The following is a 14,324-nucleotide window of genomic DNA, read 5'->3' as shown; positions in this document are numbered from 1 at the left end:
CCTTCCACCCTTCATGGCAGCCGTACCACTTTATTCCTCACAGCAGGGAAACCATGCCACCCCCAGAACCAGCCTGCCACAGCAGCCTTGTGCCACCACTCGCTTTGGGGCAGGGGAGGCTGCCAGAGGGCCCTGAGGCACTAGTGGGGCTGCCTCCCAAGGACTTCCGCACCCATTGCGCATACCGCCTTCGGCCTCCTCAGGGCCCGTGTGGAAGCTGCTGTGGTCCTGCAGGTACCCCAGTCCCTCCAGCCTCTTGCCACTCTGGCGCAGCTGGCGCTGCTGTACAAGACTCAAGACATCGGGGCTGTGCATGCCTTGCAGCAGGGAACATCCGGATGCTGTCCAGGTAGGGCACGACACAGCTCTGGAACAAACAAATCCCTCGGGGGACATCACTTCCAAAACACCGGAAGGTGCCTGGAGCACTGCAGAGTCTGACTGACATCATCCTACAGCAGGAAAATCGGGGCATGCGTCACAGCAGAGGAGCCAAGGGCAATCCCAGGGGACACAGCCCATGTCTCCAACCCTGGGCCTTGCACATTACTCACCAGCCCACACTACATCTCTACTGCAAGTTTTTACACGTTTACAATAGTGGTTATCTATTTGAAACAGGCTTATTATGTGCCACCCCTACATATTTACATCTGAGAGGCAACAAGAGAAGTCAGTGGAGTGCATGCAAGGCAGCACAGGGGAGCAAGCAGCCCGTACCCTGCCGGGCATCCCTCAGCAGCACTCTGAGGGGTACGAACTCAAACCCTCCAGCTCTGCCACCTCTGGCAAAGCCTTGTTTTTCCGGAAGAAGAACTGAGTCTCCTCCTCAGCATCCAGGATTTCACTGAGGGACGACACCACAGGGTCATGGTCCTTCAGCATCTCTGGGTAGTGGCTCCCAGCCCGCTCTATCCGCAGCGAGCGCCGCACTGGAGTCAGGAATTTCAGCTCCTGGCGTTCCAGCAACTCCTTTCCTCTGCGGAAAGGACAAGAGCCTTTAGGTAAATCCTGCAGAGGAGCGCTGGCACAGGCAGAGGGTGCTTGCTGCCAGGAGCAGGCAGCTCAGCCTTACCTGGACGCAGACGTAACTTGTAACTTGATTGAGACGGGCAGGCTGGTCAGAGACCTCCCCGTCAGGCAGGGAGTGGCTGCCGCGTGCTGCCTCTCACTCGGGCAAGGCGTTGTAGGCTCCCAAGGAACGGGCTGCTCAGCCTTTTCCCCTGACAGGAAAAAAAAGGGCAGCACGGTTGCAGAGAGCAGCAGCAGCTGGGGAGGGATTACACCACCACGGTGTCTGGACATGGGCAAGGGCACCTTGCTACAGAGGTGTGCTGGGCCGGGACCGTGCCCAGCCCTGACAGAGGAATCTTGCCCCATTTTTGAGATCAGAATTCTGGACTTTCACAACATGCTGTCTCCATCAAGAGGGACATGGGGTGCTAGGACAGACTGCAGACCATGCTGCTTCCCTGCCTGCAGCAGCAAGGAACCCCAGCCTGCCCATGCTCCAGTCTGGCAGCCAGCCCCCACATGCACATGTTACCTTCTGATGTTTGGTCTGCAGCCTTCAAAATATCAAGGACAACTTCCCTGAGCTCCTGGAGTGGCTGCAGAATAAAGCAGAATGTGGGTCAAGGCAAGCCTGATGGGAATGGAGACCAGAGTTACAACTGAATAGGTGAAAAGGTTTTTGCTGCATCGTGACACCCCGTGCTGGAGACAGCGGCAAAAGGCTGCAGAATTTCCCTTCTCCAAGTCAGACCCATCAGCGCACAGACACGGCTGGGCAGACGCCCACCCGGCATGGGTAAATCCCACCAGATGCTGCAGTTACGCCGCGCAGACTGGCACAGAGCTGCTGTCACTTTGCTTCCAGCTACAGCTCTAACACAGGCAGAGTGCGCATCCTCACCGTCCCTGGCCCCGTTCATGCCCACACAGCACTGCCTACTTGGCTGATTGATTAAAGCCGAAGGTGCTTCTACAGCACAAAATGGGACAGGCAGCTCAAGTGCTTTTTTCCCCAGTGACTAGTGCTGCTAAACTCATCCCAAAATCCAGCCCCTGGATCTTGAGGAAACCTGCCGGCACAGAGGCAGGGAACACAGGGAGCTACCAAAGAGAAACGCGCCTCACTCACCACAGCACCAGCGCAGACTGCTGCTTTGTACAACCCCGTCACATCAAAAGGGCCGCTCCGTGCAAGGAGTTTCGCTTTACAGATCCAGAACTTGGCAAATTTCTCTGCCTGGGGCACATGGGAGAGCACTGCAGAGAGCTCCTCTTCCTGGACACCCTACAAGAAGGGCAAGGTCCCAGAGAAAGGTGTCAATTGCGAGAGCCAGAGGTGCGCACCGGAGGAGCTGTCAGTGCGTAATCACTGTCTAGGAAAAGGAGGGTCTTTTGCAAGTCTTCTATGTGACCATGGCCAAATAATAGCTTTCCTGCCTCTGTTGTCCCCTTGGTAAAATGAGTCTAGTATTTCAGAGGGATGTTGAGGGATAGACTCTTCAGTGCTGGCACTAACTGAGCCACTAAACCCCGGAGCAGGACTGGTGGCCAGCATTCCCAGAGGTGATACTTCAGAGCAGCTGTGAGGTCCACCAGGGACATACCTCAAGCTGGCTCAATCACCCGAGCTGCTGCTGCAGAAATTCCTGCTGCAGACTGCACTGCCAGGTACCAGGACACTGGCGATGACACACGCAAGCCCCGTGACTGGGTATTGCTCATTTTGCCCGTTAGCACACCTCACGGCGTGCCTTTGGCCCATCTGTAACTCCATGAGGACTTACTTTTCCTATGCATGATGTTACCCCTCTGACAACTACAGCCAAGCGAGCAAGAATGCTTGCTCCAAACCCCTCTGTGCTGCCAGGGGGACATGGCCCTCATCTGCCGGGATGCTCCAGGAGAAGAGGAGCCCATTTGAGCAGCTCCTTTCCCACTCCCACCTCCTCAACAAGCTTCAGACACTCAGTTAGTATGTTGTTGATCTTCTCCAGGCAGAGCTGCTCTGGTTTCTCTTGCTTCTCTTTCTCCTTGACATTTCTCCAGGACAGCTTCACTGGATTTTTCTGAAGCAGTGTCATAGGTGGCCGCTTGTATATCTTGCCTTTGGATGCCAACCACTCCTCCAGCTGTTTCCTGTTAAAGGACCAAAGGATCACTGTTACCATCCTGGCAGATGGCCAGCGCTTGCCAGGCTACTGTTTTCCCTTGGAATCTCCCTCTAGCCAACTTCAGCTGCTCAGGAAGAACCAGTACATCTACCCTAAAAAGACATCCACGTTCTAGGCTCTCCTCCTGCTTGCTGAATCAGTGGGAGAGGAATCCAGGGTACCACCAAATCTCATCCCCACCCTCTTCTTTTCTGGGGCATCAAGCTCCAAGCAGGCACTCACTGATAAGGGGGACTTTGGACCCAGTTTCCAGCAGGTTGGTGCTGGTTCACACAGTTAAACACTTTATACTCTGCTGTCCCCTGGAGGTGAGGACAGTTGGCCAAAGCTACTACTTACTTACGATCCGCAGCTGATGGGGTCTTGGGAACACGCCTAGCCTGGACTCCACTTGCCTTTGGCAGCTCTGGTTTAAGCCTATCTCTCCTACTAAAATCACTCTCAATTGCTTGCGTTTTGGAGCTGTGCGCGCTGCGAGACTGGTTTTGCGGGACTGTCACTCGGGATGCTGCTGTGCGTCCGGGAGGCACCACCTTCACGTCCTTCCTACCTACCTCCCCTTTAGCCGCGGGCCTTTGCCATTGCATCGTGCCACCCGGTTTCAGGCTGGATTTCAAGTTTGTGGTCCCCTGGGGCCTGCTGGAGGCCGGAGGCTTTATGGGAGATCTTTTCATTTGGGGGGGTCTACTGTGGTGCTTAAGACTTCCCACTGGAAGTATGCCAAGTGGCTTTCCTATGGGCTCCCCTGCCATATTAGTTTTTTCCTGGTTTGCTCCTGGTTTTTTATGTGGCAAATTAGTAGAAGCAGTAAGTAACCGAGGGGGCTGCAACGGCTGAGTTTTGACACTTGGTTTTTGAGATGTGCTCTTTGAGCCTGGCAGGGTTTTCCTGAACTTATCCTGAATCAGATCTTCCTTAGCCTGGCAGTTATTAATTCTGCCCTTTGGGCCTGTGACGACTCTTGACATTATGGCTGAGCTTTGCCTGTGAGCCAAGACTTTCTTGTTCCCGAGATTGTTTCCATCAGACTGAAAAACTCTGTTCAGCACAGAGCGTGTAGAGGTTTGTGCTTGGATGTTTTCTTTGTTGCAGACCAGCCTGTCCTGCAGACCCTCATTTAGGGAGCAAGGTGCCCCAAGAGGGGGATGGTCACTTCCAGTCTGAGGTGCTGCAGCGGTGACAGTCTCCTGTGCAGGCTTCTTGCTCCTTTCTGGATTTAGGTGACCAGAGGTTGAAGTTGGGAGCCTCCCTCTGGGCTGCATAGGGTGGCTCATGCTTGGCACGAGCCCCATGGGAAGCTTTGCAGTCTTCCTCGGCTGCTCCAGACGCACCACGGCTGCCCTCTGGGATGTATTTGAAGACTTGTGCTGAGCAGCATGGCCAGCATGTTGTGTGGATTTGGCACCAAGCTTGCCATCCCTCTGAGCACCCATCGCCACGTTTCTGGGAACATCCTTCTTGTTCCTGTCAACCTGGAGAGATAAAGTGAACTTCAGCCCCGAGGCAAGCTCAGCTTGGTCAAACCCTGACAGCTCACTCCTGCCCCAGCCCTGCTAGCACAAGGGATGTCCACGTGAAGGCCCACGGTGACAAAGCAGTTGTAAACAGAACAATAACACAACACCCACCAGTGCAAGGGCAGAGAATGAGTCTCTCACACTAAGTTCCTCTGAAAAATGATTAGTTGACTTATTGCCAGTTATTCAGCAATCTGATGACTGCACCCCATTTGGAGTCAGGAACTCACTTCCATGATTTGGGTACCCTGTTCTGCCCAGAGTCGCTTCAAGTGTGAAATACAAAACTAGACTCAGAAGATTTCTACTTACACGGTCTAGTTTAGAAACTGGTTCTAAGCGTGGATTCAGGTGATTCCTCCGGTCCTTTAAAAGGGGTCTGTAGGAAGTCAAACAATGTATCAGGTTATTTAACAGATATTGCAGAAAAGGTTAAATATCCAAAGCACTGCTGGGTGTCTCAGTCACAGGAGCTAACAAGAAACTTTTGGAAATCAAAAAGCTGTCAAGTACCATGTGATATTAATTCTTTTTCTTTTGTGTGGCAACAGAAAAGCAACACAAAACATTGACATCCAGTATCATCACAAAACTTATGGCTTCCACTGACAACAAAAGTAACCAAAATGGTTCCTGCAGGCAGGGGGGGCTGGCAGACAGGAGATCGCAATAGGTTTGGAGGCTCCTGACGCTGCTGCCCCTGGCTGGTGTCCTGACGTGCTCCGTGTGCTGCAGACAGCCGAGGTGCATCCGAGTCAGCTGCTGCCGTGCTGCAGGTCACAGCAGTGTCTCAGAGCATTGGCCAGGGTTTACGCTGTCACGGCAAGCCGCAATGCTGCAGTGGCTGATTCACAAGCCTTTCAGCTGCCCAAGCACCGGCAGCGAAGTGGGGAGGTAGGACAGCAGCACTGGCTGTTGGGTCCCCCCCATCCTGCCCTCCTCCTCCTCCCTGAACTGGAACCCTCTGACAGCAACCAGCTGCGGGGTTCCCCCACCCCTCTGCTCCAGAGTTAGCAGCTCCGTCAGGAAAGATTAATGTCTGTGCAGCTATTTTTCTGTAATGAAAGAGCCTGAAGAGTTAGGGTATTGTCCTCTATTCTACACAAGTGGTTGCCATAGAGAAAAATCATGAATCTTCTCATTTCTGTTATATTAGTGGAGTTTTCCAGAGCCTGGCACAGCGACTGGCTGGCTCTTTCTGGTCTCTGATCCTGCTTCCCTTTGTCTTCTCCCCACGGAGAAGTTTTATGGCTTCCTTTGTACTACAATATGATGAGAAATACTAACTGCAGTGAGGAGTCTTTCAAGTGTTCAGGTTTGCCAAGCGCATCAGCAGTTTCAATTAAAAGCTTTGCAGAAAGGTGCCTCCCTACCCGCAGCCCGCAAGGTGCTGCTGCTCTCACAGCAGCGCATCTGCAGGCAGCCCAGCTCCAGAGGAACCAAGCAAGGCAGCAAAGGGTTCCCAGAGCCAGGTAACTCATTTAGCAGGTGGTTGTATCTATTTCCTTTTAAATGCACTGAAAAAGCCCCTTCCTAATATTAACCTATCCCAGAAGGCCACTTAAAGCTGCCATAAAAAGCAGTGGTGAGACCTGTTCTGTCAGACCCAAGAGCTGACAAAGTTTCATGGAGACTCAGAAAATACCCAGAAGGGACAATATCAACCAGCAGAAAACGTCAACACTCAAACCATCCCTTTGCTCCTGCTGCCAGTAACTCTACAGAGCGTTGCCGGGGTGCCGTGTGGCAAAGCTGTCCCCGGTCACTGCCTTGACAGCAGGGCACTAGGAGGAGGTGATTCTCTGGACGTGTGTGAATCGCTGCAGAGACACACTAGCAAGTCAGGAAGCAAGCTTTACCTCAGAGAATCACTGAGTGATTTGGGTCGGAAGGGACCTTTACAGATCATCTAGTCCAAGCCCAACATCCTCCTGACTTACTTTGCACTCGGGCATTTCAGCTTCTCTTTGGCTGCTACGTACTCCTGGAGCCGTCTTCTCTGCTCCTCTGCAAAGAGAGGGTAGGAAAATGCAGCACATGCACCACAACCTCGGTGTCTGGAGCATCGATAAGAATGGATTTCTTTTACATTCACGGCATTACTGTGCAGGTCCCCCGAGCTCCCTGCCCGAGCCTGACAATGCTGTTCCCAGAAATTCCCAGAGCATTTCCATGCACATGATAATGCCCAGAGGCTCATGGGCACATAAAGATCAGAGCTCTCCGAAGCTCACAGCATGGTGCTGCTGAAAACCTCAGGTGTGTGGGGCTTAGTCAATTTGCAGAAGGAAAGAATGGATGCTGCCAACGACCCTGCTTCAGCTATGTATCCTGTAAGCCTGTATCCTGCTGTGGCCAAGCCCTCTGCTAATACAAGCAGGTGGGAAAAGCAAGGAGCATCTCAACGGGGGGTCAGGGGATACCTCTGACACCCCCAGTTTGGCTGAGGACTGTGGAACTGGGGCATCTCGTGGCAGGGACAACCTGGCCCTGGCTGGAGTCCAGCATCACCCAGTCCCCAGGGCCTTGGCCCTGTCCCTAAAGCTGTCCCACCCTCATCTGATAGGGCTCTTGAGGGCACCTCAGTCATCCTCCCGCCAGCCCTCTGCCCCCAAGCTACCCCCTTCCCTTGACACTGCACCGCAAGGCTTCCATAGAGCCCCGAGAGCAGCATGACACCCCCGGGTGCCCCCAGTCTCCCCAGCACTCCAAGGCACACCCCAAGCCCCTCCACACTGCCTTGTCCTCCCAAACCACGTCAACGCGCCCCTCTCAATGGCGGGTCAATGGGGGTACACAGCACCCTCACCACCCCCGGCTGTCCCAACGTTCCTCCCAAAGTCCCAGCAGCCACCCAGCCTGTCCCTGTCCCTCCACTCCACCCCCAAGGCAGGCCCACCCACCCCACAAAGCCACCCAAGCCTATCTCTGATCACTCCCTGCCCCAACAGCACCCCCAATTCCACGGGCACTCACGATCGCCCCTGTCACCACAGGGTCCCCACAGCCCGTACCCAGCGGGGTGTGTCCCCCACCCACCCCAGAGGGTCTCCCATGTCCCTGCCCCACAGGCTCCTCCTATCACCCACAGCCCCCGCGGAGGCCCGTCCGCCCCATACCAGCCCCAGTTCCCCATCACCCCACAGGGCCCCCAGATTTCCACTCTTCAGCCCCACACCAACCCCACAGGGCCCCTGGCGTGCCCGCGCCCCCTGACATCCCCAACGGCACAGGCCCCCTAGCCGCCCAGGCCCCCAGGAACACCCGTCACCCCCCGGGAGCCCCGGCCCCTCACCCTGCGTGGCCGCCCCTGCCCGCTCCATGCCGAGCGCTCGCCTCAGCGCAGCCGCCGCCACCGCCAGTAGCCCACCCGCCACCGCCAACGGCCGCCCCGCGTCCATTGGCCACCGCCTTCTTCAAACCGACCAATGGAGAGCGCGAAACTGCCGTGACGGAGGGGGCTGGCGGGCGGCGAGAGCCATGATTGGCTGGAGGCGGGCAGGGGTGCGGTGACAACGCGTCCCCGCCGGCAGCCCTGCTCATGGGGGGCGGGGCAAGGACGGGGCCGGTACGGGGCGTGTCTCGCTGGGCGGCGGGGCGGGGAGAGGGGCGGGGCGAAGGAAGGCGGGCGCACACGGCACCAGCGGCTGCCCCGACAATTGGTCCCGATTTCCGTCAATTACCGTGCGGCGGGGGTGTGGCCTGGCATGGCACGGACTGACACGGCACGCCTTACCATGCCAAGCCATAGTGCGCCATGCAATGCCATGCCATGCCGTGCCGCGCTGCACCACACCGTGCCCTCTCGTGGCGTAACACACCAGGCCGTGCCATGCAACGCCATGTCATGCCATGCCACGCCACGGTGGGCACGTCATGCCACCGCCATGGCACGTCATGCCACCGCCACGGCACACCATGCCACCGCCACGGCACGCCACGCCACAGCACGTCATGCCACCGCCACAGCACGTCATGCCACCGCCACGGCACACCATGCCACCGCCGAGGCACGCCACGTCACATCATGCCACGCGATGGCACGTCATGCCACCGCCACGGCACGCTATGCAATGCCACGCCATACCATGCCATGCAATGCTATGCCACACCACACCATGCCAGACCATGCCATGCCATATGATGCCAGAGCACGTCACACTGTAGCCAAAAAGATAAGCCTGTAACTCAGACCTACTTGTATTGTATGCAGTAAGAAACTATTCCTCATTACTTCAGGCCGAAGGCTAACGATTCTCAGAATGAGCCCCTGCTACACATCATGAGACAAAGGAGCAGCTACAAGACACTGCAAGGTCCTTATGGACAGACTTGGCAGAAAGGGAGGACACTCCTTGCCTCCAGCAGCGTCCTGATCTTCCCGAGGCACAGAGTGAACAATTACCAACACGGAAGTACAGAGAAACTAGGGGAAAGGGAATTTGGGCCAGGGTCCCCACCACCACCCACCCATAAGCCCCCTACCCAAATTACAGCACCTACGCAAAAGACAGAGGCGGAGAAGGGAACTGAGCAGGCCTTCTAGTTTGCATACTAGGTGAAGAAATATGAACCAATTATTGTAACAGGGAATCCACCGCTTTGTAATCTTTGTAATATTCGTGACAAGAGAACCAGCGTTAGGTGTGCCTGATTAGAGGACTCTCCTCCTGACACCCAGCGCTGCAATAAAGGAAATGCCTGCTTCTTAATGCCAAATTGGTGTTAAGGAGTTTCCTTTTATTCCCGAATTTCGGTGATACCATCATGCTATGTGATGTCATGCCACACCGCATGATGTCATGCTATGCTACCGGCCCACCACACCATGCCTCAGTGGGGGGTGGTGGCAGTGGCCGGGCAAGGGTGGCAGCCCTGGGTGCTGCTGTGGGCTGTGAGTGACCCCACCCGTGGGATGCCCACCCTAGCCACCCCTGAGCGTGGGGTGGGCTTGGGGACAGGGCGGCAGAGGGTCCTGCATGAGGCCGGCCCTGAGCTGTGGGGTGGCCCATGGTCACCCCCCCCCACCTCCTGGGCTTTGCACCCAGGCCTGGAGAGCCCCCAAAAGCAGCTGAAACAGCAGGATTTCCCCATCCATAAACCACCCCCACATCGTTTAACCCCCATGAGAGCAACAAGCTGAGTGATGCCATCCTGGGAAATTTTTTATTTCCACCTCCATCACCAACAAATACCCCCATTCCCAGTAACAAAACTACAATATTTCCAATGAAAGGTATATAAGTTAAAAGCAAGGGATGGGCACAATAAATAAGTATAAAAGCACTGGACAGACACAATAAATAAATATAAATTGGGGTGACTTGGGCTCACGGGGCCCAGAGCTGCTATTTCACATGAAATAGATGGACAGGATGGGGGTCCTGGCTGGGGGGTTTGTACTCGGTACATACGGCCTGAAAACCGGTGACTGCCGGTTGGGTTGGGTGCGGGGGCTCCTCAGCGCCCGCTGAGCTCGTAGGTGGCAATGTTGACCTGGTCGGGCTGGTTGGTGATGCCAACGGGCTGGCGGGGCTGCAGGGAGGTGCAGATGAACCAGCCAGGGAAGGCGACCGACTCGAAACGGGTGGTCCCCTCGGCCGGGCTGTCCAGGCGGTAGAAGATGAAGCGGGTCAGCTCCACACTCTCGATGTCTCTCCTGATGTCGGCTTCCTATAACCAGGGGGGTGAAACTGGGTTTAGGGTGGGATGGAACCCCCAGCCCCATGGGGGACAGAGCAGCTGAGACCCCCCCGCTCACCTCCAGCTGCAGCACGGGCTTGGTACCGCTCATCACACATGACATATAGAGTTGGTAGCCCTTGATGCCCAACGCCACTGGCACCCGCCCGCTCCCTGGGCCACCCTGTGATGATCGGGGACGGTACAGAGCAATGTTGAGCTTCACTGCAGAGAGAAGGGATGGGTTAACACGTGCTCCTGGGGCTGTGGGGTGGCTCCCGGATGGTTCCGGGGTTGGGGCCAGGGACATTGGGTTGGGACCGTGTACCCTCACCTTTCTGCCTGGCGGAGGGTCCCTGAAGGTGCAGGGCCACCAGCTGGGTGGGCGATTCCAGCACAAAGCACTTGTGGTCGATGTCGAGGATGTCGAAGGACTGGGAGCGGGTGTAGCGGTAGACGGGCGCCCCAGTGTAGCTGCCCTTGATTTGCTGGAAGGAGACGGGCTCTGCAGGGAGGGAGACGGTCAGGGGGATGCTGACGGACCCGGATCCAAGAACATCCCCCAAGAACATGCCCTGGCTGGGGTGACACCCCCGACACCACGTTCCCATACCAAAAATGTCATCCAGGAAGCCCCCAAGGTCACTGTCGGCAAAGTCCTTGGGTGCTGGCTGCTTCAGGAGCTTGGTCATGGCAACCACAAGGACAGCTGCCTGGCGAAAGGTCCTGGTAGGCTGTTCCTTGGTCAATGTCACCCGGATGTCCACCCCAGGTGATGTCACCTCCAAGTCCAGGTGTGGTTTCTGGGGAGGAAAGGGGACATGGGGTGAGATCCTGGCTTCCCCATCATGGAGGTCTAGCTGTTCCCACCACTCCAGTGTTACCTTCTGCAGGCAGAGGCAGTCGAGGCCATAAAATGTCTCCTCATTCAGGCTGAAAGGCAAAGGGAGATGGTGAAGCCAGGGATCCCATGGCACCAGGGTGGCATCATGTCTCCAGTGTCCCCCCGGCACCACCACACTTACCTGCTGCTCTCCAACATGTCCAAATCAGGGACGAATGCCATCTCCGCTGCTGACTGCGAAAACCTGCCGGTACCTGTTGAGCGCTGCAGTGCTCGGCTGCCTGCTCCTGCCTGTCCCGCTGGCAGCGTCACTTGGGCGCTCTCTGAGCCTGGTGTCGGCGCAGCGGGTTTTCAAGAGCTGCTGGAAGGAAGCTCCGTCAGCGGGATTTCCACCTTTCGCAACGGCTGGGTTTGCCCAGTTCCTCCAGCAAGACTGGGAGGGCTGGGGGGCCGGCTTCTCATAAGCAGTGGCATGGGGCTGAGTGTGGGACTGTGCAGGGGGCAGAGCAGGGGTGATGCTCTGGGGTCGGTGTGTGGGGCAGAACAGGGGCGATGTTTGGGGTCAATGTCTGGGTCTGGTGCTCGTGTGCTGGCCCTTGGCTGCTGGGCTGACCCAGCCAGGGACTGCCCCGGCCACAACCCCATCCCACCCACCAGGGCCGCAATGACGCCCGTCCTCGTCAGGCCTCGGCACCACAGCTGCCCCGGAAGGGGCTGGTGGCGCAAGCGCTGCCACTCCACCATTACCCCACGGCTTCCTCCTGCGCTGCCCAGGCCCGCGGCACCACGGCCGGCAGGGCTGCCTCCATCACCCCTCCTGTCCTCACTGCCCCAGTATCAGAGGGTGCAGGACCCTGCTGTCCCCTTGTGCCCACCCATGCCGCCCTGGGGACATGGCTTTTGGGGATATTCCTTGTCCCCACCCTGCAGCTGGCAGCGCACCCCGTTCTGCAGGATACCTCGCGTCCATCTGGGGTGTCGGCTGTTGCGCCACGCTGGCCTGGCCAGGGATGTGCGTGGCCCGGCTTGCGTGGCTAGAGGCTGTCGAGGTGTTTTCCTGGTGCCCATTTCACTTCCTGAAAGCGCCAGCGGCCCCGCACAGCTCCTCGGGCTTGAGGCTACTGCGGCCGTGACTCACCTGGCAGGAAATTGCCAGCAACCCCAAAACTCCCTGGGGCGTCTCCTGCCCCGCAACCCCAAAACTCCCTGGGGCGTCTCCTGCCCCGCCAGCCCTGCCAGTCCTCCATGCAGGGGTGAGGCCTGCTGGCTGCCACCCACACTGGGATGCCCTGAAGGCCCAAGGTCCCGCGGGCCATGGCATCCTCCGTGCCAAGGGGTTCTCCACACCATGGTGGTCTCCAGGCCACGGTGGGGGTCCTCAGTGCACAGAGAGGTCCCTAGGCCAGGCCGGAGGTCCCCAGGGTATGGCAGGGGTCCCCATGGTGGGGGTCCGTGGGCCGTGGTGGGGGTCCCTGGGCTGTGGCGGAGGACCCCGGGCAGTGGTGGAGGTCCCTCGGCTGTGGTGGGGTCCCCGGGCTGTGACAGAGGACCCCGGGCCGTGGCGGAGGTCCCCGGGCCGTGGTGGGGTGCCCGGGCCGTGGCGGGGTCCCCGGGCCGTGGCACAGGCCGAGCCCCGAGGGCCGCACCAGACACCCATGACGCCCCCCCCCCGCCCAGGCCCCGCCCCAGCGCCTAGCCCCGCCCCTAGAGGGTTCTCCCCGCCCGGCGCGCGGAGGCGCAGGCGCCTTGGGCCGGGTCCGGAGGGGGAGTGGCGGCAGGCGGGGGGGTGTGGCGACGTGGTGACGCAACGTGCGGGGCGGGGCAGCGCGGGGCGGGGCGGCAGCCGGCAGTTGGGGACCGCTGTCAGAGCCGGGGCCACGAGCGGGTCGGACGGACGTGCCGGTAGGTACCGCGGCGGGGCCGGCTTGGGCGGCGGGGCCGGGCAGAGCGGGGCGAGGGCCGGGGCGAGGGCTAGGGCCGGAAGGGCGGGAGGCCGCGCCGGGCTGGGGGGAGCCGCGGCCGCTCCTTGGTGTCCTTGGCGCCGCCGCCCGGGCGCCTCGGGGCGGAGGGGGGGGGCGGGAGTACCGCTAGATGGGCGTCCCAGCGCGGCCAATGGGAAGGCGGTTCGGCGTCTTGCGCCGCTCCTATAGGCGGCGAGGGGCGCGAAGTCCCGGCGGCGGCGGTGGGCGCTGATTGGCGGGACCCGGAGCGGGGGCGGGCCTGGCGCGCGCGCGCGCGCCTGTGTGTGTGGCCGCGCGGGGGTCCCGCGCCCCCTTCCCCGCCCGGCCGCAGCGGGGGTGTCCGCTCCCCCTGGCCCCCGCCGGTCTCCCTCCGGTCCCCGCCCCGCCCGGCGCGTTCGGCCGCGGGGCCGCGCCCTGGGTGCCTCGGTCCGCCCCGTCCGGCGGCTGGATCCCCCGCTCCGACCCGGCGGGGCTTCCCGGGGCGGCCTGGGAGGGCTCAGGTGGTGCCGGGGGGGGGGGTGGGGTGGGGAATGGTCTGTGCCTGCCGCCGGCTGCCCCGGGACCCTCGGCTGCCGCGGGCCCGAAGGTGCCTGGTGCTGCAGCAGCTGGGCCAGGAGCCCGCGGCCCTGGGACGGCCCCGGCCCTGCCGCTTCCTTTTAACGCTGAATTTGCGCTGATTTGAACCCTCCAAAAACCCCGCAATTCCCAACTAACTGCCTTCTGGGGCAGGTGTCACGGTTTCCGGCTGCCAGAGGCCAAATTTAGTACCTTAATCTGCTTAACGGTATGCTCTTGCCTGTCCCAGCCGTTAATCTGTTATGAGTGTTCCTGTTGTTTGACCTCTCGGTGAAATTCGGGTTGCGACGCGACTGTCGCCACGGGGGCCTGGCCAACAAACCTGGGCTTCCTCTCCTTAACGCCTCTTCAGCTGTAACTCCGTGCGTGAACTTTGTGTTCGTGTGTGACCCCTGTATCGGTTATCTCGGGCTCGGTTTCCTACGTCCTTGCTCCTGGTCCTTGTGCGCTGATTTGATTTACCTTGGAAACATCCCTGCTCCGAGCTCGCCCTGGTCTGCGGCACGGCACGAGCTCATGCGCCTTCAGGAAGGCAAATAGTTCTGCAAGAGGCCCTTGA

The 14,324-nt window shown here is 59.0% G+C and overlaps 3 protein-coding genes across 10 annotated transcripts in view; 1 reads left to right on the top strand and 2 right to left on the bottom strand.

Annotated features, from left to right (window-relative positions):
* Positions 1-550: 550 nt before the first annotated feature.
* Positions 551-8,069, bottom strand: CKAP2L (cytoskeleton associated protein 2 like). Its single transcript, XM_075736500.1, has 9 exons — positions 7,998-8,069; positions 6,643-6,709; positions 5,015-5,081; positions 3,525-4,657; positions 2,958-3,150; positions 2,144-2,299; positions 1,547-1,610; positions 1,076-1,223; positions 551-979 (listed from the first exon to the last, which is right to left on the bottom strand). Exons 1-9 carry the CDS (start codon positions 8,023-8,025, stop codon positions 736-738), a joined length of 2,100 nt encoding a protein of 699 aa, XP_075592615.1. The 5' UTR covers positions 8,026-8,069; the 3' UTR covers positions 551-735.
* A 1,787-nt stretch (positions 8,070-9,856) lies between these two features.
* On the bottom strand, positions 9,857-12,414 carry IL1B (interleukin 1 beta). Of its 4 annotated transcripts, none has more exons than XM_010312535.2 (6): positions 11,410-12,414; positions 11,269-11,317; positions 10,998-11,187; positions 10,719-10,889; positions 10,464-10,609; positions 9,857-10,375 (listed from the first exon to the last, which is right to left on the bottom strand). In XM_010312535.2, the coding sequence occupies exons 1-6, from the start codon at positions 11,448-11,450 to the stop codon at positions 10,163-10,165; spliced, it is 810 nt and encodes a 269-aa protein (XP_010310837.1). In that variant the 5' UTR covers positions 11,451-12,414; the 3' UTR covers positions 9,857-10,162. The 4 variants fall into 4 exon arrangements, with proteins under 4 accessions (XP_010310837.1, XP_075592571.1, XP_075592572.1 ...); XM_075736456.1 differs by having other exon boundaries at positions 10,998-11,317; positions 11,410-11,589; positions 12,188-12,414; XM_075736457.1 differs by having other exon boundaries at positions 10,998-11,317; positions 11,410-11,586; positions 12,188-12,414.
* Positions 12,415-13,009: 595 nt separating this feature from the next.
* Positions 13,010-14,324, top strand: part of OGDH (oxoglutarate dehydrogenase) — a 34,306-nt gene continuing 32,991 nt past the window's right edge. For 4 of the 5 annotated variants that reach the window (XM_075736642.1, XM_075736639.1, XM_075736643.1 and 1 more), the window contains exon 1: positions 13,010-13,130. The gene's annotated coding sequence lies outside the window, so the exon portion shown is untranslated. The remainder of the gene's footprint in view (positions 13,131-14,324) is intronic. The other variant, XM_075736644.1, reaches the window with a different exon arrangement.

Source organism: Balearica regulorum, chromosome 27 (genome assembly GCF_011004875.1).
Source record: "Balearica regulorum gibbericeps isolate bBalReg1 chromosome 27, bBalReg1.pri, whole genome shotgun sequence".
Classification (NCBI taxonomy): Eukaryota; Metazoa; Chordata; class Aves; order Gruiformes; family Gruidae; genus Balearica; species Balearica regulorum.
Note: the sequence above shows the minus strand (reverse complement) of the source record. Positions and strands in the feature narration are given on the sequence as shown.

Coding starts and splice junctions, on each gene's coding strand:
- CKAP2L (XM_075736500.1), bottom strand. CDS start 8,025: ATGGAGCGGGCAGGGGCGGCCACGCAGG. Junction 4,658..5,014: donor CAGTTTCTAAACTAGACCGT/GTAAGTAGAAAT, acceptor TTATCTCTCCAG/GTTGACAGGAACAAGAAGGA. Junction 3,151..3,524: donor CCATCAGCTGCGGATCGTAA/GTAAGTAGTAGC, acceptor GTCCTTTAACAG/GAAACAGCTGGAGGAGTGGT.
- IL1B (XM_075736455.1), bottom strand. CDS start 11,450: ATGGCATTCGTCCCTGATTTGGACATGTTGGAGAGCAGCAG. Junction 10,890..10,997: donor CTTCCTGGATGACATTTTTG/GTATGGGAACGT, acceptor CCCTCCCTGCAG/AGCCCGTCTCCTTCCAGCAA. Junction 10,610..10,718: donor ACCCTCCGCCAGGCAGAAAG/GTGAGGGTACAC, acceptor TTCTCTCTGCAG/TGAAGCTCAACATTGCTCTG.